Source organism: Astyanax mexicanus, unplaced genomic scaffold (genome assembly GCF_023375975.1).
Source record: "Astyanax mexicanus isolate ESR-SI-001 unplaced genomic scaffold, AstMex3_surface scaffold_31, whole genome shotgun sequence".
Lineage (NCBI taxonomy): Eukaryota > Metazoa > Chordata > Actinopteri > Characiformes > Acestrorhamphidae > Astyanax > Astyanax mexicanus.
Window position 1 is genome coordinate 7,782,798 of NW_026040041.1, and position 22,203 is coordinate 7,805,000.

At 38.1% G+C, this 22,203-nt stretch overlaps 3 protein-coding genes across 4 annotated transcripts in view; 2 read left to right on the plus strand and 1 right to left on the minus strand.

Annotated features, from left to right (window-relative positions):
- Window positions 1–22,203, plus strand: part of eva1bb (eva-1 homolog Bb (C. elegans)) — a 519,072-nt gene that overhangs the window by 187,137 nt on the left and 309,732 nt on the right. The gene's annotated exons all lie outside the window — the stretch shown is intronic.
- LOC125780403 (chromatin modification-related protein MEAF6) lies at window positions 206–13,230 on the plus strand. Of its 2 annotated transcripts, XM_049472940.1 has the most exons (8): window positions 206–366; window positions 2,655–2,770; window positions 3,002–3,089; window positions 6,286–6,331; window positions 6,438–6,636; window positions 9,484–9,513; window positions 11,563–11,596; window positions 12,601–13,230. In XM_049472940.1, the coding sequence occupies exons 1-8, from the start codon at window positions 277–279 to the stop codon at window positions 12,613–12,615; spliced, it is 618 nt and encodes a 205-aa protein (XP_049328897.1). In that variant the 5' UTR covers window positions 206–276; the 3' UTR covers window positions 12,616–13,230. The 2 variants fall into 2 exon arrangements, with proteins under 2 accessions (XP_049328897.1, XP_007234658.1); XM_007234596.4 differs by lacking the exon at window positions 9,484–9,513 and having other exon boundaries at window positions 207–366.
- Window positions 17,915–22,203, minus strand: part of fhl3b (four and a half LIM domains 3b) — a 47,844-nt gene continuing 43,555 nt past the window's right edge. The window contains exons 6-7 of the mRNA XM_049472939.1: window positions 20,726–20,912; window positions 17,915–18,391 (exon numbers count right to left, since the gene is read on the minus strand). Of these exons, the coding sequence (XP_049328896.1) occupies window positions 18,243–18,391; window positions 20,726–20,912 (336 nt within the window). The 3' untranslated portion in view covers window positions 17,915–18,242. The remainder of the gene's footprint in view (window positions 18,392–20,725; window positions 20,913–22,203) is intronic.

Genomic DNA, 22,203 nt, shown 5'->3' on the forward strand with positions numbered 1-22,203 from the left:
CTAATTAAGGCAAGCAAAAAAGTTTCCTACTGAAAAAAAAACTGTTTTTCCTAGATCTTCAAACTTTAAAACGAGTGAATTTGACCCAGAACAAACCAGAAGGGGTTAAGAAAAAAAACATTTTATGTCCAAGGAGGTATGATTTTAAATCAGGCACGCGCCAGCCCACCGCAGGGTCCTTGGGATGCAGGTTTCGCCCCGGTTCAATACTCGGTAACACACCCAGGCCGCCCCGGTGTGTTGTTGTGGCTGGTAGCTGATCGGTGCTGCTCCGTTATGGCGATGCACGCGAAATCCGCACCGCCGCAGATCCCCGACACCCGGCGGGAGCTGTCGGAGCTGGTGAAGAGGAAGCAGGAGCTCGCGGTAAACCGACACTAGCGTTTTATTTCAGTAACTCGCTGTAATTTGATTGTATACAGCGGGGTGCAGCGCCAGAATGAGGCGGGGGTCTTATAGAGCTCCCTCCGCGCCAACGGAGAGAGCTATGCTAAGCTAGCCGGTTGCGCTGTTTAAAAGGATTTAGCGGAGAAACAGGGTCTGTTTTCGTTATTTGTGGCTTATAAAACATATATTTGAGTTTTTATTATGTTATTACACGCGTTATAACTGAGCTAGTTAGCGTATTAATACGTTTTATCAGTATTTTGTGTGGGTTAGCTTAGCCTAGCCGCTGCCCCCGTTTTTTTTGGCGCTGAGAAACAGCGCCCCCGTGGCCAAACCAGCGCATTACACCCAGACCGACGTTTCAGACCCTTTGAGGCAAAATAAGGCAAATAACAGTTAGTTTATAGTAATTGAATGTGCTTTTTATTCATTTTCTTTGCTGTTTAGTGATGATTTATGAAATAAAAATGTCAATATGAACTTTAAACTATTACACACAGACTTTCAATGCGTGGAAATATAAAAAAAATCTATATTAAATATTTTAGTTTAACTAAATTGGATATATTTGTTGTATAAATTTTATTGCTCAGTATTAGAGATAATTCAGGTCTGAAAGGGTAAATTCATAAGTGACAGTGTGAAGTATCAGGACACCTGAACATTACACATATATGAGCTTTTATTACCCCATTCTATTCAAGTCTAGTCACCATTTATATACATTACACTAAAAGTGATAAAAAAAAAAAACATACATGGGGATAGTGGGATTCATTTGATTATTTGAATTACTGGTTTAAAGTCATTTCTAAAGAAATTTTACTCTTTTCCTAAACTGAAATATAACGATGTGATTTTATATTTGAACAGTGTCTAATATAAAAGCTGAATGCAAGGTTAAATGAGGCTGCTTATTATTTGTTTCAAAAAGCAATTATCAATGACCATCTATTTTCTCTGGTTTATTTTCATACATAAGGCGCACCGGATTATAAGATGCGGTTTAAGCGGCAGTTATAAGGAACAGCGTTGTGTGATAAATCCCTTAACAGGCTGTATTTCTTAAAAAAAAAGACATTTCTTTAAAAAAATCTTTTAAAGTTGCTGGATGTTAATCTACGCATTTCTGTTTTTTGTGTAATTTAAAGTGCTTCTTTTTACTTACAGTGAGCTTAGATTTCCTATATTTTAGTAAGGTTATTAGCAGTGCTTAGTAGGGGTGGGCAATATTATATCGTATACAATATATCATGACAGAAATATCATGATATTAAAAATCCATATTGTGATAATAGAGATGTTCTGTCTTAAAAGTAGTCTGTTATTTACTGTGAAGCTTTAGGTGTATTTATTGTATAATTGTTTTAGTTTGCAGTTTATATGCATGCACTAAATATTCTGCAATATTATTTGCTGCATTATATTATTTTATGCTATATTATTTATTTTGCCACATTATGATTATGCTGTTATACTCTTATACTATATTCCTGAAATGAATTAATTATTTTAGTTTTCCTATATCGCCAAGTATATCGTTATCGCAAAAATACCCTGAAATATCGTGATATTATTTTAGAGCCATATCGCCCACCCCTTGTGCTTAGTGCTAGAAAATTTCGCCTGAATGTGCTACACTGAGGAACCCTGGGAGCTATCAGTTTGTTCCACGTAGCTTGTTTCATGACAGAAAACACACATACTACAGTCCAATATACTCACCTCTGAATGTTGAAAGAGCTAGTGCTAATGCTGCTGCACCTAGCCTTAGTGCTGGAGAAACTTTACTGAAAACTCATCCTGTATAACTCTGTACTTCAGCAGAGTGGCTTTACTGCTCCTTAATACCTGACTGGTAGAATTCAAACATTTTGGGAAAATGTAAGGGTTTTAAGTGCACCTTATAGTCAGAAAAGTATGGCATATAAGAACTAAAATTTGTAATCTTAACTGAGAATAGCATCAGACTCAAAGCACAGAGTTTCCCCCACAGAATGATAAGTAAAAGCAGATGTAAAGACATTTGGATGGATGTGTTAAATCTGCCTATTCAAACACAGACGCAGCTCCCCTTCTCTAAAAGACAGTGGATTTAAGTTAAATAGGTTAGATAGTGAGAGAGCGAGAGAGCTCTGCACAGCACTGCTGTATATTAGTGGTGGACAGTAATTAAGTAAATGTAGTTTATTATATATATATTTACTGTATTAATGTATGTTGTGTTTATTAAATGTGATCTATAATTAATGTTCTTTGTTCTGCAGGAGACGCTGGTGAACCTGGAGAGACAGATCTATGCTTTTGAAGGGAGTTATTTAGAAGACACACAGATGTACGGAAACATCATAAGAGGATGGGACCGATACCTTACTAACCAGAAGTGAGTTACTAAATATATATATATATATATATATGTAGTAATAATAATGATGATGATTATTATTATTAATTACTTAGTTAGTTAGTTAGTTAGTTAGTAAGTTAATTAATAAATTAATTATTTTATTTTTACTTAAGTTTTTAAAATAGTGTACATGACGTCTGAGATAAATATAAAGTGATGTTCTTGTTTCTTGTTGTTTATAGTGTGTTTCTTTTTCTATTCTTTTAGAAACTCCAATAGTAAAACTGACAGGAGGAACCGAAAGTTTAAGGAAGCAGAACGTCTTTTCAGCAAGTCCTCTGTAACATCAGTGGCTGTAAGTATATATCTCTACCTCTCCATCTGTCTGTCTTCGTCCATCTCTGTATTCTCTTGTGAGAGTTTTATATATTTTTGTCTGAGCATGTAGACCTTAATTGCAGTGAAGACGCTAAATTTCAAGCAAAATTTATGCTTTATGCTTTAATAGGCATTATGTGAAGTTAATCTAAAGATTTTTAATAAAACCTTTTTTTTTGCGGATGTTTTGCAGATTTCCCAGCTATTTTAGCTATTTAGAACCTGTAAAGAAATCTTATTTGGCAGTGATTTTTATATTTTACACTTTTCCTAAACAGAAATATGAGTGTTAAAAATATGAGGTCCTTAAAAAGTCTTAAAAATGTAAAAAATCGGGTAATTAAGTCTGTGTGTTAAATTTACAGACACTACGTTCAGATTAGGGCTGGGGCGACGCGTCGACATAATCGACGTCATCGATTACAAAAATACATCGATTTGCATAACGTGCGTCGGCGCGTCGTAAACATGGCGGCGCCTGTGGAGAGCATTAGAGGTTAGATCGGGCCCAAAAATTCCAACTGGCTGTTTTCGGGCTGTTTTAATGAGCGAAATATGATCAGAATTATGTTAATTAACACGGTAACATAGAAGCATAGAACTATTATTTAATTAAAATGATTTTTAAGAACAGCTAAACACAGTTCTGCAAGTCAAACGCGGAGGAGTTCACGTGCGAGAGACACAGAGAGAGAGAGACACAGAGAGAGAGAGACACAGAGAGAGAGAGAGAGAGAGAGAGAGAGAGAGAGAGAGAGAGAGAGAGAGAGAGAGCTACTCACAGGTGAAGGTTCTCTTTGATCTCGTGCTCATATTCTAGTCCCATTCATAATTCTGCAGCTCCCTCAGTGTTTTCTGCCGTATTTTGCGGCTAGCGCGAGCGCTTACAACTGACACCGCGGACCGCGAGGTGCCGCCGCGTTTGTGCCGAATCCGACTCTCTGCTGAATCTGACTCCCGCTTCGCGGACAGAATCGGCACAACACCCCCGCTGTAGAACTGCGGTAGTGAAAACAGCGCTTATAAATAAATTAGTTTAGTTTCACTTTCAGTTTTCGTTATTTTTTTTTTAAATAAAAATATAATTAAAAAACAGACGCCTACATCTCGGACTATTTTCTGGAGCCCGGGTCGGATTTACGGGCGGGCCTCGGGTCATGTCGGGTTCGGGCAGAGAATCTAAGCTCTAGAGAGCTTGGACTCCGGAGAGCAATCTCCAGCTACAAAAAAACGCCAGCGGGCATCTAAAGTTTGGGAGCATTTCACGCAAAAGGGCAACAATGTGGTCCTCTGCCATACGTGCAAAAGGAGCACTTGAAGCGCAAACATCCAGGAGCACTATGTCAACAGGGTCACACAGTAAGTTACCGTTTACATCAGGGTCTCCGCGGGTGTCCTTAAAAAGACTTAAGGCTGTCTACCAAAGGTTTTAAACCTGCCACAGGCAGAAATTATACATTTTTGGTTTATATTTATATATATAGTTTCCAGAAACAGTAGCATTATTCATAAGTTCAGGTGTTTAGCTAAGCTAGCTGCCTTAAGTTATTTTAGCTAGCGCCGTCGGCGCTGCGGTGTCACACCGTATTCTGTCACCGTCGGAATTTTGTGACCAGTGCTCACGGTTATGAGCGTTCATTGGCAAAACGGAAGCTTTCTATACCTACACCTTACCCTCAGCCCTAAACTGAACCGTTTTGGCCAGTCGGGGTAAACATTAGAAACGAACACGTTTCGAATCGGCCAGTGCACCGGTCTGCTGAGAACTACTTGCCAGTGGTCACAAAATCTAGCGGTCACAGAAAACAACACACGGTTGTGGTGTATGGGAGCTTATCCATTTTTAGCGTTATAGATCTAAACAACGTGCTGTACATGTAAGTGATTATAAGTGTGGGGTTTGGTTTAGTAGGCTTGTGTTGTTGTTGTTGTTATTATATAAATATAGTAATTTATCGTTTGCTTTAAAACGTAAAATAATAATTATTTAAATATGTTTCTCAATGAATAGATTAGTCGACTAATCGAAAAAAATAATCGTTAGAATAATCGTTTAAAAAATAATCGTTAGGGACAGCCCTGGTTCAGATAGATAGATAGATAGATAGATAGATAGATAGATAGATAGATAGATAGATAGATAGATACTTTATTAATCCCCACAGGGGAAATTCATTTGTCCAGCAGCAACAACTATACAAAGATATACAAAAAAAAAAAAACAAAAAAAAAAAACACAACCGCAGAGTACACACGTCAACAAGAGGTGTTGTACAGCCTTATGGCAGTAGGAATGAACGACCTTCTGAACCTCTCAGTTTTATGTCGCAGCGAAAGGAGCCTGTTACTGCGGCTGCTTTTTTGAGCAGCCAGAGTCTCATGTAAAGGGTGTCTGTTGTTGTTAAGGATGGTTTGCAACAGACACCTCACCCTCTTCTCCACCAGATCCCCCACATAGTCTACTTTCCCACCCATCACAGAACCACACTTTCTGATCAGTTTATCCAGCCTGTTACAGTCTCTCACAGTGATGCTGCTTCCCCAACAAGTCACCCCAAAGAACACAGCACTCGCCACGACGGAATGGTCGTGTCGATTCAGTGCCGATGGGAAAGCATATACTAACTTTAGCAGCCAGCTATCTTAGATATTGGGGAGAGAACTAAGCTTAGCGCAGAGCTAGCGAACATTAGAACATTAGCCACCAGCTAGCTAACATACTAACATTAGCGTTCTTTATTCTTTATGGTTCTTGCGTTCAATTCAAGTCTTTGTCTTGTTTAATATAAAGCAACATAAATATGTCATGTTGGCCCTGTTTTGCATCACTGTGGAACAAAATAGAAGAATAATTGATAATAAATGGGTTTTTCTCGTACAATAATATTAATAAATCTTATTTATTATATTTATAAATAAGTTACATTTATTGAGGTCTTTAAAAGCATTAAATGTGACATTTAAAATGGTACAAGAACCCTGCAAAAGATAATTTCAGAATTATTTCTAGCTCTAATCATGTTCAGTACGTTATTTGAATGGTTTCACTGTATTATTGTTATTATTATAATTAACATTTGTTTAAAAACTTCACATTTGCAAGCTTGCACTTTTCTACTGATTGTATAATAAGCTCTAATAATTGGTGTTTTGGTGTTTGTTCTTCCCGACAGGCTGTTTGTGCTCTTGGTGGCGTCCCGGATCACATGAATGAGAAACGTAAGCACTGAAATGTTATTTGTAGTTCTCTCTGGAGTTTTGGGGTAATCTTGTGATGTATTGCGTGATATTTACAGTAAATGTGTGTGTTTTTCTGTGTGTGTAGGCGAGGCGGGCAGCGGCACAGAGAGCGACACCTCGCCGGACCTCCAGAACCAGGAAAACGAGCCGGGTCAGGAGGAGGCGGAGGAGGCGGACGGAGCTCTGCAGGACCTGAAGCCTCAGAAAGCAGCTTCCTCCTCCAGCTCCACCAACACCGGCCACCACAGCAGCCACAAGAAACGCAAGAACAAGAACCGGCACAGGTACAACCTCGCGCAGAGAGCGGCTCGGGGATGTAGCGTAGCGTAGCTCCAGACCTGTCACAATCACAGCCTATCATTATCAACATATCGTTATTGTACAGTATGTGGATATGACCTCAGTATTGTCCGTTGTGATTCTTCACTTATATTTTAGCCAGTTAAAAAAAAATATTATATCTTATACAGGCAGTATAAATTGCCAAAAAACATGCATCTTAATAGTGATTTACACTATTATTTTTTTTTTCACATATATTATAATTTTATAATTGACAATGAATGGACAATAATACTGTTTAAATTAAAATACTAATGCATCTAAAAAAAAAATATATCTTTGAAAATTTACTTTATTTCAGTAAAAACTCATATAATGTAGATGTATTAAACACACAGAGTGATCTATTTTAAGCCTTTGTTTATTTTATTGTTGATGATTATGGCTTACAGCCAATGAAAACCCAAAAATCAGTGTCTCAGAAAATTTGAATATTAATTAAGAACAATTGGTACTTTTGTCAGTGTGGGCAGTGTGCCAAGTCCTGCTGGAAAATGAAATCCACATCTCTATAAAAGTTGTCAGTAGCAGAGGTTCAGCATGAAGTGCTGTAAGATTTTGTGGGAAAACAAAACTGCACTGACTTTAGACTTGATAATAAAACACAGTGGATCAACACCAGCAGATGATCAGCATGACTCTCCAAACCATCACTGATCATCAGTACATTTTACATTTCATTTAAAGTAAATAAAGGGAGCAGAGTCTGGAGGAAGAGTGGAGAGACACACAGTCCAAACTGCTCGAGGTTTAGTGTGAAGTTTCCACCAATCAGTGATGGTTTGGAGAGACATGTCATCTGATGGTGTTGATCCACTGTGGAGATGCAGATTTCATTTTCCAGCAGGACTTGGCACACTGCCCACACTGTCAAAAGTACCAATAGGTCTTATATAATGTTCTGATTTTTGGAGATACAGATTTTTGGGTTTTCATTGGCTGTAAGAAGAGGTAAACGCTTAAAATAGATCACTCTGTGTTTAATACATCTATATAATATATGATTTTCACATTTTCAACTGATATACTGAAATAAAGTAACTTTTGAATGATATTCTAATTTTTACGTTTGGGTTCTCCTGACTTCACCTTTGTGCTGGAGCTTTGTGGAAGCTCAGATCACCAGGGTTTCTGTACTGTGGTGTTTTTAACCAGTCTGTTCTGTAAACTGCAGCGGTGGTTTGGGCTGGTCTGGTCCGCAGTCACAGAGCTTTATTTTCAGAACTCTGTGGTGCACAAACATGTGCGGAGGGTCAGATGAGTGAATGTTGAGTTGAGGAATGCTGGGTTTGGTTCCTCAGCTGTAGCAGGTCTCCTCAGATTGACGGCCACTGTAACACACACACACACACACACACGCTGTTCCTACACTGTAAATGAATAGTAAAGTGATTCAGTCTATGAAGGAACACATAATGAATCATGTAGTAACTTAAAATTACTGTTAAACAAACCTAAATACTCTGTGAAGAAGCTTTTAGGTGCTCTTATCTGGGGAGTTGTTTGTTAACTTGTGGTTTCTGAGGCTGGTGGTAACTCTGATGAACTTATCCCGTACAACAGAGGAAACTCTAGCTCTTCCTTTCCTGGGGTGTTCCTAATAAGTGCCAGTTTCATCATCATCAATATTTTTGATGGTCTTTGCGATGACTACACTTGAGGATACTTTCAAAGTTCTTGAAATTCTTCTTTCTGGATTGACTGACCTTCATTTTTCTTTATTTAGTTAATTAGTTGTAGCTTCTCATAACCTGGATTCGAACATTACTCGAATATTCACTATTCACTGTCTACCTGTAACTCTACCTCTTCACTACTTTACTTTAACTGATGCTCTCAAACACTTTATTAAGAGACAAGAAATTCAGTCAATCTTTATTTATAGTATAAAAGTGATTGAAAACACTAGATAAGAAATTAGAAATAGGAAAATAAGAAATAAAAAAGCACACTTTAAATAAATTAATTTAATTTTGATAAATAAAATGTATCTAAAACATCTAAATCAAATGACCATAAAAAAGTAAAGAATTAAAAAATTTTAAGTATGGAAACGTAATAAAACGATAAGAGTGGTTGGAAATGGTAAAATTAATAATATTGAGCTAAACTCATAAATGTATAAAAATAAAAAATAAAAATTAAATTATTATGATAAATTAAAAATAATAAGAGATGGGATTAAACAGTCACAGGGTTTCTGATGGTGAAATTCAAATAATTAACTCTTGAGGAGCACAGCTGTTAACTGAAAGCCTGAATTCTAGGTGACTCTACCTCATAAAGCTGTCTATTTTTGTTTCGTCATAGTTGGGATGACTTTATTATTAATCTACAATGCAGAAAATCTAAGTAATAAAAAAAGCTTTAATCTAAGGTGTGTCCAGACTTTTGTCTGATACTGTACATTAGTTTATTGTATTTTTTATAACGGGGTTTAAAATGGTTCCTTTGTGTTATCAGTCAGAAATAACCAGCTAATATTCAGCTTTATTCTCTCTCTCTGTGTGTCTCTAAAACTGTTAATACTCCAGATAAGGGACAAGATAACGGCCATACTCACAGTACATCAGCTCACTATACATTTAAACATATATTCTCAGTGTTAAAACAAATTTAATGCTTCATTTGGTTTCTCCTCCTCTGCTAAAATAGTCATTACATAATATATATAACACAAAGTGTAAATGAGAAGATCCCGTGGTGTGATTTGGGACAGAGCCGCAGTGCCGGCAGGCTGGTGTACTAACCTCTAACGCTCTCTTCCTCTCCCCTAATGCTGCCCCCAGCCCCTCCGCCATGTTTGATTATGACTTCGAGTAAGTCTCAACTTTACGTCCTAATTCTCCTTACTTCTCCTCCCTCTCCTCCCTCTTCTCTCCTCCCTCTTCTCTCCTCCCTCTTCTCTCCTCCCTCTTCTCTTCTCCCTTTTCTTTGCTCCCTTGTCTCTTCTTTGTCTCACTGTTCTTGACTCATCTCCTCACTTCCCTCTTCTCATGTCCCCTCTTCTGTTCTAATCTCCTCCCTTTTCTCTTCCTCTTCTTATCTCTTCTAATCTTCCTTTTCTTCCTTCTATATTGTTCTTCTTTTTCTCTTTTCATCTCCTCCCTCTTCTTTTCTTCTCTTCCTCTCTTCTCACCTCTTCTTTTCTTTGTTCTTCCCTCTTTTCTTTCTCTTCTCATCTTCTCCATCTTCTCTTCTCCTTTTTCCCTTCTTCTCTTCTCTTCCCCCCACTCTTCTTCTCTTCTCCTCCTACTTCTCTTCTCGTTTTAACCCTCTTCTCTATTCTTTCTTCCTTCTATATTCTTCTTTTTCTCTTTTCGTCTCCTCCCTCTTCTCTTCTTTCCTCCTTTCTTCTCTTCTCCCTTTTTTTCTCCTCTATCTCCTTCTTGTCTCTTTGTCCTCTTCTCTTCCCTCTTTTCTTCTCTTCTCATCTCCTACCTCTTCTCATCTCTTCTCTTTTCCTCCTTCTTCTCTTTTCTCCTTCCTCTTCTCTTCTCCTCCCTCTTCTCTTTTCTTTTCTTCTTGTCTCATCTCCTCCCTCTTCTCATCTTCTCCCTCTTCTTCTTATCTTCTCTCTTTTTTCAAATGTTGTCTATTCCCTTTTCTCTTCTCATCTCCTCCCTTATCTATCTCTTCTCTTTTCTCCTTCCTCTTCTCTTCTCCTCCCTCTTCTCATCTCCTCCCTCTTTTCTCTCTTCTCTTCTCATCTTCTCTCTTTATTTAAAATTTGTCTGTTCACTTTTCTCTTCTCATCTCCTCCCTTATCTCTCTCTTTGCTTTTTTTCCTCCAACTCTTCTCTTCTCTCGTCTCCTCTCTTTTCTTCTCTTCTCCTCCCTCCACTCTTCTCTCTCTTCTCCTCTCCTCCTCCTCTATCTGTTCTGTCCTGAATCAGCTGTGGAGATCAGTGGGTATGAGGCTCGGTTCTGCCTGTATCTGTTTCGTTTGCTTTATGTTTGTTTTTGTTTGTTTATTGCATGGTTTTGATTGACAGCAGTGAGTGCTCAGTATTTGTACTGCTAGTTAAGTGTTGTTATTATTATGAGAAACTGAAGAGAAATGTCATGTGAAAAGAATGTTTTTCTTTCTTATCTCTGTACAGGGAACAGAAAAACAGCTCAACAAAATGTACTTTAATCTCTATATCACTCTGGTTCCAGTCCCGATGGCTGCGGCTGCACTTTTGTACTTTTGTTTTGGGCTAATATAGATAATTATGGTCTGTAATTATAAAAATAACTATAGAAACACTGGCCAAAAATGTTGATCTGACTGGTTCCCCTGGTCTTTCAGCAGAGATTGTACTGTGTTCTCAGACCTGTCTAATTTAGACACAAGACTCAATTCAATGCTTCAGAAATGTACTATTACTATAAAGAGATTTTTAGACATGAAATTGAGGGCTTAAACAGTACTGGAGGGCATAAGCATGCTTAAGTTCGTATCAGATCCAACCCCGCAATATAATTAGCTAAGAACACAGTATGGGAGTGCCAGTATTTCACAGTAATGGCACTCTGACTGAAGCTTTTCATGTATTATTCCACCATATGCACACATTACCCAGCAGGAATGCATTAAAAACACCCATACACTACAACCAAGCAGCATTGTTGTAATTATAAGCAGAAAACTGACTAATTTAGTTCCATTAGACTGTTACCATATTTTATTCATCACTGCAGCCCTGCTAACAATCATATTTTGCCTAACAAGTGCACTTGTGCGATTCCATGAGTTCCACGAGTGCTGAATGTGATGCTCGCTCTACTGTTGTAAGAATTCTACAATGTGCTACAATGCTTTCATCATCGGTGTGTGAAAGGACATCAGTCACCGTCTCTAATCTGTGCTTTTCTGTGTGCAGATTTGATATGAAGATGAACAAGAAGCCCAGAGCGGTAAGTGCAGTTTTCCTACACTTACATCCTTTACATTAAAACCACTGCTGGACATAATAATCTTGTTCTGGTGGCTTCTGTAATGAGGTGTATAAGTTAGGCAGCGAGGGAACAGTCAGTTCTTGAAGCTTTTGTGTTGAGTTAGACAAGAAAAGACAAACTAACACAACACAAACCCAGACGAGACAGACCAACAAAAGCCAAGTAAAGACAAACCAACACAACACAAACCCAGACGAGACAGACCAACAAAAGCCAAGTAAAGACAAACCAACACAACACAAACCCAGACGAGACAGACCAACAAAAGCCAAGTAAAGACAAACCAACACAACACAAACCCAGACGAGACAGACCAACAAAAGCCAAGTAAAGACAAACCAACACAACACAAACCCAGACGAGACAGACCAACAAAAGACAAGAAAAGACAAACCAAGACAATATGAGACAAACTAACCCAACACAAACAAGACACACCAACGAAAGCCAAGATAAGACAAGTCAAACCAACACAACACAAACCAAGACAAGACGAGACAAACCAACGAAAGACAAGACCAATCAAGACCAGACGAGACAAACCAACACAACACAACACAAACCAAGAGGAAATGGGACAAACCCACCAAAACCAAGATGAGACGAGACAAACCAAGATAAGACAATCCAACAGAACACAATTTTATTAAATCAGCAGGAGCTCTAAGCTCCTTAAGACTTGCCCCAATTATACTTACTGAAGTTACTGCATAATTACTCCACACGGTGGCGCTATAATCTTATGAATAGGGCTATTAAAAACCTGCGGTGAAGAATACTGGTTGTAAAAGTGTGTGGAACTGACACTAATAAATCTATAATTGCTGGTATTTGCTTATTGATGGAGTATTTTCTCCTCTTCAGTAACTCCGATGCTGTAAGGTATCGTAGAGAACTGTATTGTGATATATATCGAGTATCACAGGTTGTTTGTGGTTAATGTGAGTGTGTTGTGTTTACAGGATTATTCTGCTTGATTGAGGAGATGTAGAGGAGCGGCGTGAGATTAACCCGGACTGTCTGGCTGCTCTCCTGTCCTCACAGCCAGAGACGACGACAGCGGTGTACCCAATCCAGTACAAGCATGAGAAACACCTCCATACTTCTTCTCCTGCCTCCTCTCATCCTTCACCACATCCCTCTGTTCTCTCAGTGATAGTGATCCATAATAATCCACTTCACCACCCGGCTGCTGTTCCTATCTGTCTGTTTAGAGAAAAACCTTTATTTTCTCATTCATCCACAGATACAATCTTCTCTCTGCATGTTCTCTCTCTCTCTCTCGCTCTCTCTCTCTCTCTCGCTCTCTCTCTCTCTCTCTCGCTCTCTCTCTCTCGCTCTCTCTCTCTGAGGTCTGAAAACACGCCTCAGTGATCGATGCATGTCCATCATGTCAGACTGTCCTCTGTATTTATGACTCTGCGTTCCAGAACGTTCTACTGCTCTCCAGCTGAAACAAGTGATTTCTTTTTGGAAATTCTCACCTTTTTGTTAAAAGTAGTTTAATGTGAAAAAGAAACTAGTCTTGTGATTTATCATGGTTGTTTTTTACTGTGCATATTTGTTGTTTTGAATAAAAATGTGAAGAAATATGTGCAGTGCTTGTGTTTTATGTCTCTATTAATGAACATTTAAACTAACTTTAGTAAGCTAAACATGCAGAAGTAGTGTAACAAAAAAGATTCAGAGCTTTCAGACCTCAAATAATGCAAAGAAAACAAGTTTATATTAATAAAGTCTCAATATTTGGTGGAATAACCCTGGTTCCTCATCTTCTCCTCCACCAGTCTTACACACTGCTTTTGGATAACTTTGTCTTTACTCCTGGTGCAAAAATTCAAGCAGTTCAGTTTGGTGGTTTGATGGCTTGTGATTGTCCATCTTCCTCTTGATTATATTCCAGAGGTTTTCCATTTTTAAGGGCTCTCTTATTTAATTTTTTTCCAGAGCTGTATATAAGTTTGGAATCACTTGCATTTTTTTTGTGCAGTTCACAATTAATTTCAATTTATTGCTTGATCTCGTTCTCGTGGTACGGCTGCCAATCCAAGTTAAGAACGTTATGAGACTAATGGATTCAATTTTGTTGTACAGCTGAAAACTAAAAAGTAATGCTAATGCTAATAAGGTAGCAAAAAATCTGATTTGTCAGCAGTTGTTTGCTTGCTTACAGACCCATAAGTCTATTGTTTTGTTAAGATAGAAACAGAAACTGATGATCTCTTACCATGCTGTTCACAGAGAGTGTAGCGCAAACTGGCTTTGACAAAGACAAACAGTAAAAGGAGTGGAAGCCCCCGATGCACAACTGTGCAGGAAGATAAATACAGTGGTTGGACAATAAAACCGAAACACCTGGTTTTAGAGCACAATAATTTATTGTGGTGATGGACAGTTCTGGTGGAAACAGGAGAGTTGAGGTGCACATTTGAGGAATTCTGCCGTGATTTGATCAGTCGTGGTTTTATGTTTTTTTGGATACAATCCGGGTTAGCACCCGAACATCCCTTTCAGACAGCTTCCTCTTACAGCGTCCACAGTTAATCCTGTTGGATGTGGTTGGTCCTCCTTGGTGGTATGCTGACATTACCCTGGATACCGTGACTCTTGATGCATCACAAAGTCTTGCTGTCTTGGTCACAGATGCTCCAGCAAGACGTGCACCAACAATTTGTCCTCTTTTGAACTCTGGTGTGTCACCCATAATGTTGTGTGCATTGCAGTATTTAGAGTAGAACTGTGCTCTTACCCTGCTAATTGAACCTTCACACTCTGCTCTTACTGGTGCAATGTGCAATTAATGAAGATTGAACACCAGGCTGCTCCAATTTAGCCATGAAACCTCCCACACTAAAAAGAAGTTACGCTTTAGTGATAGACTGTCTTTGTTGAGAGTTTGGAGAAAGCAGTAGAGTTCAGTCCTCTTGAGAATAATAACTCCAGCCCTCCAGCACAGCTCGTCCACTCCGCCTGCCAAGAGATGTTTTGTGTCTTTGATGGAACCTCCAGTCCCTCAGGAGCCCGGCTCTCTTTCATATTCCAGAGCACGGGGTCAGCAGCGTCTCACAGCGCAGAGTCATGAGAATCCAGTAAAGACAACACGGCGGCGGATCCTTCAGGCCAGAGCCGAGCGAGAGCCGAGCGAGACGGTACCAGAGCTGGTACTGCCAGACATCTGCTGATCTCTACACCCTGCAAACCTCCTCCTCCCAGTTCCTGCTCTCCACCAACCCAACCGGGATCAACCGGGTCACGTACGGTCAACCACAGGGGCAGAGGGGGGCAGATGACGCCAATCAGGGTCAGTCAGGGCAGAGAGTGGAGCAGTTCTGGCTCGGTTACACACACTGTTATATCATAGTAATGGAAAACATATCGTAATGTGGGCGGGGCCATGAGCACAGCAGATATATTCTAAATCATCTGTTCTCTGTTGTGTTCTGTTCTGTTTTTATATTCTATTATGTTATTTTATCCTTTTAGACTGTTCTGTTCTGCAGAATTTTTTCCCTGTGGCTCTCTATTGTATTGTATTCTGACATTTTCTAATCTTTTTTGTTGTTTTTCTGTTCTGTTTTCTAACTTAGTGTTCTGTTTATACAGTTCTGTAATTCTATTTTATTGTACACCTCTGAAAAAAAATAAGATACCACTTAAAAAATTATGATTTTCCCTGATTTTACCAAATTTGAATTGAATTTTACCCAAAATTACTGCAAGAGCGCAGCGACGACTCATCCAAGAGGTCACAAAAGACCCCACAACAACAACATCCAGAGAACTGCAGGCCTCACTTGCCTCAGTTAAGGTCAGTGTTCATTCCTCCACCATCAGAAAGAGACTGGGCAAAAATGGCCGACATGGCAGAGTTCCTGGACGAAAACCACTGCTGAGAAACGTTAGAACATTAAAGCTCGTCTTAATTTTTCCAGAACATGTCTTGATGATCCCTAAGACTTTTAGGAAAACATTCTGTGGTCCGATGAGACAAAAGTTGAACTCTTTGGAAGGTGTATCCCATGGTGTAAAAGAAACACTGCATTCCAGAAAAAGAACATTATACCAACAGTAAAACATGGTGGTGGTAGTGTGATGGTCTGGGGCTGAAAGACTTGCTGTGATAAATGGAACCATAGACTGTGTATAGCTGGACAGAGCATCGTCTCTCAAAAGTGAAGCCACCACAGGTCGGGCGCCCCCTGCTAACCCACCCACCCCCATAGGTTTCAATGGCAAAACAGAACAACTTTCAATCACGTTTTTTTCTAATATACTGTAATTCTACCTCCATTATTTAAATGCAGCAGCTAGTGTAACCTCTGCTTATATTGTCAAATTTATAAATCCCCAGAGAATTCATTTTTAAAACGTTATTCAGATCTATTCAAAAAAGGTGTGGTTATTGTAAAAGGGCTGGTTATGGGCGGGACCAATAACAGACCGTCAGCTCTGCTCGCGAGGCAGAGGCAGCCCTCAGGGGCGGAGTTATTCAAATTAGTAGGCGGTCTCTCCACTAAGGGTGGCCCGACCAGCTATTAGGTTTAGGGGTAATCACTTTTTCACACAGGGCCATGTAGGTTTGATTTTTTTTCTCCCTTAATAATAAACACCTTCATTTAGGAAATCAGGAGGGGGCAAACACTTTTTCACACCACTGTATTATATATTAAATTATATATTATATATTTATATATTATATATTGTAGCTTATTTAGACTTCCTAGCTCAGCTTTTGATCAAAATATGATCAGATATCTAAATGCTATTAACATTTGCATCTATTTTATAAGCATGCATATATATATATATATAAGCAGGACTGCTATAATTTATTATTGCAAAGCAACATAATATTATATATATATATATATATATATATATATATATATATATATATATATATATATATAATATAAACATATATAATATGCACATGCAATTCAAATCATTTTAATTTTATTTTGTGTAATTATTAATCTAAAAAAATATTGTAGATATTGAAGATTGAAGATAATGTATTTTATCTTAAGGCCATGTTGGGATAAACCCCATAATAATGCTGAACATGCTGTTTTGTGTTGTTTCGTTTTTTAAATTGTTTAAATATTCAGATATATTGCAGCAAAACTGATGAGCTACCCCTAACAGCACTGAAGTAAGTTCTTTGGTGAATATATGCAGCTCAGTTGTTGAGTAGATGTGAGCAGTAATAATAAAGTGTGATCTGAACTCAGACTACATTCCAGGTCAATCAGGCATTGTTAAAATGTAAATATACTGCAGGAATGTGGCCGTTCCAACTCAACAGAGCAAAACACACCACAGTACTGCAGTGATGATGCTGTTTATATATAAATAAATGCTCTGAGTTATTATACAAAACTTATATAAGATAGTATATAAGTATATTTTGTGTTTTTTTTGCAATTAACTTGTAATAAAGCAGCAGATAATCAAACATTACTGAACTAAGCAAAGACCCAAATAATCATACAGCGCTGTGCAAACATCCAAAACTGCGTATCTCAGTGTGTCTACCTGTAATTAACTCTATATAACATCAGAATACTAAACCCAAATAAACATTAATAAAGTCAGCGATCAGTGAGAGTTAGTGTCTACCTGTAATTAACTCTATATAACATCAGAATACTAAACCCAAATAAACATTAATAAAGTCAGCGATCAGTGAGAGTTAGTGTCTACCTGTAATTAACTCTATATAACATTAGAATACTAAACCCAAATAAACATTAATAAAGTCAGTGATCAGTGAGAGTTAGTGTCTACTTGTAATTAACTCTATATAAAATTAGAATACTAAACCCAAATAAACATTAACAAAGTCAGTGATCATTGAGAGTATCTAGCTGTAATTAACTCTATATAACATTAGAATACTAAACCCAAATAAACATTAATAAAGTCAGTGATCAGTGAGAGTGTCTACCTGTAATTAAACTCTGTATAACATTAGAATACTAAACCCAAATAAACATTAATAAGGTCAGTGATCAGTGAGGGTTAGTGTCTACCTGTAATTAACTCTATATAACATTAGAATACTAAACCCAAATAAACATTAATAAAGTCAGTGATCAGTGAGAGTGTCTACCTGTAATTAACTCTATATAACATTAGAATACTAAACCCAAATAAACATTAATAAAATCAGTGATCAGTGAGAGTTAGTGTCTACCTGTAATTAACTTTATAGATATTGAATGAATGCTGGGAATAGAAGACAAAACAATCACAATAAACCTTATTTGTTTATTTATATTTATTTTGTATTTTCATGCATTTAATGCACAGATACATATTTTTAATATATGTATATAGACTGTAGATGTCCTAGGACTTTTGCACAGCACTGTATTGCAAACTTTATTATGAATATAAATGCACATATCAAATTCCAAAGCTTGATTTATATAGTACAGAAAGAGAAAATGAAAATATAGATATACAATGAACTCTCTCTCATGTTTAAATGATCATATCTTTAAGATGAGTGGTGATTAAGTGATGATAGATGATAACAGGTGATGGCAGGTGATGATAGGTGATGGTTTGGACGCAGGTGAAGCTGTGGTTTTGTAGTTTAGTTGTCGTTGCAGTCTTTACAGTAGACTTTCCCGCCGCTGGGGAAGAATCCGGCTCCAACCAGGGAGGCGGAGCATCCAGCGCACTTAAAGCACGACTGATGCCACTGACGATCCTCAAACGACACATACTTCCCATCACCAAAGCCTGAAGACAAGATAAAGAGATATCATCACCACACGCATATTTATGCTGCACATTAAACTCTTCCTCAACCTCCACTGTCTGCAGCAGCTAGTAAAAGAAAATCCTCAGAAGTACGAGTTGATCAGGAAAAGCACCATGTCTACGTCAACCCGTGAATTAGTATTCATGGCTCCGCCCCCCTGGGCTTGGGATCGCTCACAGAGGCAGAGCTGAATCCAGACACCGTCTCGTCACATAGGAGCTAAATAACAGTGCTAGAAACAGCATGCAGTTCATTCCTGTGTTATTTGTGCGAATAACACATCAGTTTTATATATAAGCTTTAACCAGTAATTCAGAGCTAAGAAACAAATGGTTAGAATTAGTCTATGGAGGAACAACACCACCAGCCAAGTACAATTGAGATAGGTAGGTGTATATTTAGAACAGTTCTGTTTACACTAGTTAAAAGTAAAAATCCACTCTGGGGTAGATTTTAACTTTCTGGACCTGGAATACCCACCTCTGAGTGTACATAACTATAGGTTTAAATAGGATCTCCGGTGGATTTGGTGTTTTACAGAGACTCTAAGACTAGGTCAGTGGCTGAACTGCACTTAGCAGGGCATTATTACACATGTTGTAGAGTAACATATGACATTGTAAAAACTGTTATTAGTGTAAAAATGTCTCTATTTTAAAACATTTCTAACTGTTGTCTGTCTTGTCCGTGACTCCTGGTGTCGCTGTGCTGTTAGCCAATCAGAGACGATATGTTTGCATGTATGAATATTCATGAGCAAGAGCTAAAATTCTATCGTTTTTGCCCGCCCACTCCTCCGCCGGACTAAAGCACAATATACCGGATCACCAGAGCACTTTTTTTTCCACATGCCATTCATTCATGATAGAGACATACAACATGTGGCATACTGTATATTTTTGTGCACATTTATAAAGGAAACCTCACAAGAAACACTTTTACAGGTTATTATAGATTTATTATAGTTATTATTGTAAGATTTAGGATTTATCCTGCCATTAGCAACATGCTAACTGCTAATATGCTTCTGTTTGGCCATATTAGCATTGTGGTTCTTTTTTTCTAAGCTATTTTAGCTCTTTATTGAATATGAATAAAAATTGTGTCAAAATATATGTACTACTTAACTTATTAGAGAATAATCAACATGTTGACATGCAGTTAGCATCATGCTAATTGCTAATCATCTCCTCGTTCACTACATTAGCACTGTAGCTAACTGCAGTTTTTTAGCTATATTCGTACGTGTGTATTTATAACAGATTACATGACACCTCCGCAAGGTTTGACAAGACAGTGTGTTGTTAGCACAAAGCTAATTGCTAAGCTTTGTTTCTCTTTGCACAGCTATTTTAGGTCACGCTTATAGATAGCATTGTATCAAAAACAGATCAATTATCCTATTAGAGGCTACTGAACACCTTAAACTAGGTGTTCAATCTAGGCCTGCAATTAGCACCATGCTAAATATATTAGCCTTGCAGCTAATATTTCCAGTGTAAATGCATCAGTGTGACTCAGCAGAGCAGAATTACAGGGACAGTGTCTCTGAGCACATGACACAGTGAAAGAAAGCCTCGGTTCACCCCATTCACACTTTCCCCTTCCACTGACCTCCTGTATCTCACAATCAGCCTGTGTTATAGTAAATATAGAACAATGCACAAGGAATTGTCCAAACCACCACACACACACACATACTATTGTTTAAATAGATTGTTTACTGTTTTCTTTAAAGATAAATACGGCTCTGGAAAAAATTAAGAGACCACTTCAGTTTCTGAATCAGTTTCTCTGATTTTGCTATTTATAGGTTTATATTTGAGTAAAATGAACATTGTTGTTTTATTCTATAAACTACAGACAACATTTCTCCCAAATTCCAAATAAAAATATTGTCATTTAGAGCATTTATTTATAGCAGAAAATGAGAAATGGCTGAAATAACAAAAAAGATGCAGAGCTTTCAGACCTCAAATAATGCAAAGAAAACAAGTTCATATTCATAAAGTTTTAAGAGTTCAGAAATCAATATTTGGTGGAATAACCCTGGTTTTTAATCACAGTTTTCATGCATCTTGGCATCATGTTCTCCTCCACCAGTCTTACACACTGCTTTTGGATAACTTTATGCTGCTTTACTCCTGGTGTAAAGATTCAAGCAGTTCAGTTTGGTTTGATGGCTTGTGATCATCCATCTTCTTTTTGATTATATTCCAGAGGATTTCAAATTGGTAAAATCAAAGACACTCGTCATTTTTAAGTGTTTTTTTCCAGAGCTGTATATTTGAAACACAGTGACAGTGACTGACCTGTGATGGGCTTGTTGCAGGCGGAGCATTTCTGGGCGTACAGGCTGCTGAAGCACTTCACACAGTAAGGGCTCTCCCCCTGAGAGGTGAAGGGCTGCCCGGCCAGCTGCGTCTTACACCCGGTACACAGGAAACACTCCCGGTGCCACGGCTCGTCCCTGTACGTCACACCACCCTGCACCAGCGCCTGCACCATAACACACACACACAGTTATAATCTACAACCATATGTATATACAGTATATCCCCAGGAAATTACATGTATAAATGTGCACACAAAATACTTTAAAATACATTTTATTATTAAGCATAGTGTCTTGTACATTGACCTAATTGCAAAAGTAAGATATGCAATTAAAACATTAATAAAAACTACTTAGAAAACTAAAAACGGTAGCATTAGTTACCTGTCCCCACTCTCTAACTATAAACTTTACCATGAAATATAATTATTAAAATCCTTCAGAGTATTTTTTTGCATTGTTGTGTGACTCCAAATCCCATCTTTGCTTTATAATAAATCCATAATATTTAAGTTGAAATACACATTTTATTTGCGTCACTGGGTTTCACTCAGTCCTGTTACCGTAACACATTACCCTGATCATCTGAAACATTCTACAACAAGTCACATCTACAACAGGAAGTGACATCATCAGCTGGTTCTTCTGAAGATCATGGGAAGATCAAAATAAAGTTCCCTCATTAGTTTTTTTTCTGTATATTTGATCTTATTGTAACTCTGACTGAGGTCTTAACTGTTTATTTTTACAAATACACATTTTGGGGAAATCACTAGAATGTGCTCAGTGTCCTCATGCTATTAGCATAGCCACCATTAAGCTATTTTTCCTGTTTTTGCTAATTCTATGCTAAAAACTCATTCTGTGTTACTTTTAGTCCCGTTACTCAAAACATAAAAAGTAACAGGGCTGAGTGCCAGTAACAGGACTGAGTGCCAGTAACAGGAATGAGTGCTAGTAACAGGAATGAGTGCCGGTAACAGGAATGAGTGCCGGTAACAGGAATGAGTGCCAGTAACAGGAGTAAGTTCCAGTGAGTGCCAGTAACAGGAGTGAGTGCCAGTAAAAGGAATAAGTGCCAGTAACAGGAATGAGTGCTAGTAACAGAAATGAGTGCCAGTAACAGGAATGAGTGCCAGTAACAGGACTGAGTGCCAGTAAAAGGAATAAGTGCCAGTAACAGGAATGAGTGCTAGTAACAGGAATGAGTGCCAGTAAAAGGAATAAGTGCTAGTAACAGGAATGAGTGCTAGTAACAGGAATGAGTGCCAGTAACAGGAATGAGTGCCAGCAAAAGGAATAAGTGCCAGCAAAAGGAATAAGTGCCAGTAACAGGAATGAGTGCTAGTAACAGGAATGAGTGCCGGTAACAGGAATGAGTGCCGGTAACAGGAATGAGTGCCAGTAACAGGAGTAAGTTCCAGTGAGTGCCAGTAACAGGAGTGAGTGCCAGTA

Excerpts from the sequence above, each read along its gene's own strand:
- LOC125780403 (XM_049472940.1), top strand. The coding sequence starts at position 277 with ATGGCGATGCACGCGAAATCCGCACCGCCGCAGATCCCCGACACCCGG. Across the intron at positions 367-2,654 it reads AGAGGAAGCAGGAGCTCGCG|GAGACGCTGGTGAACCTGGA; the intron begins GTAAACCGACAC and ends TTTGTTCTGCAG. Across the intron at positions 6,332-6,437 it reads GGATCACATGAATGAGAAAC|GCGAGGCGGGCAGCGGCACA; the intron begins GTAAGCACTGAA and ends CTGTGTGTGTAG.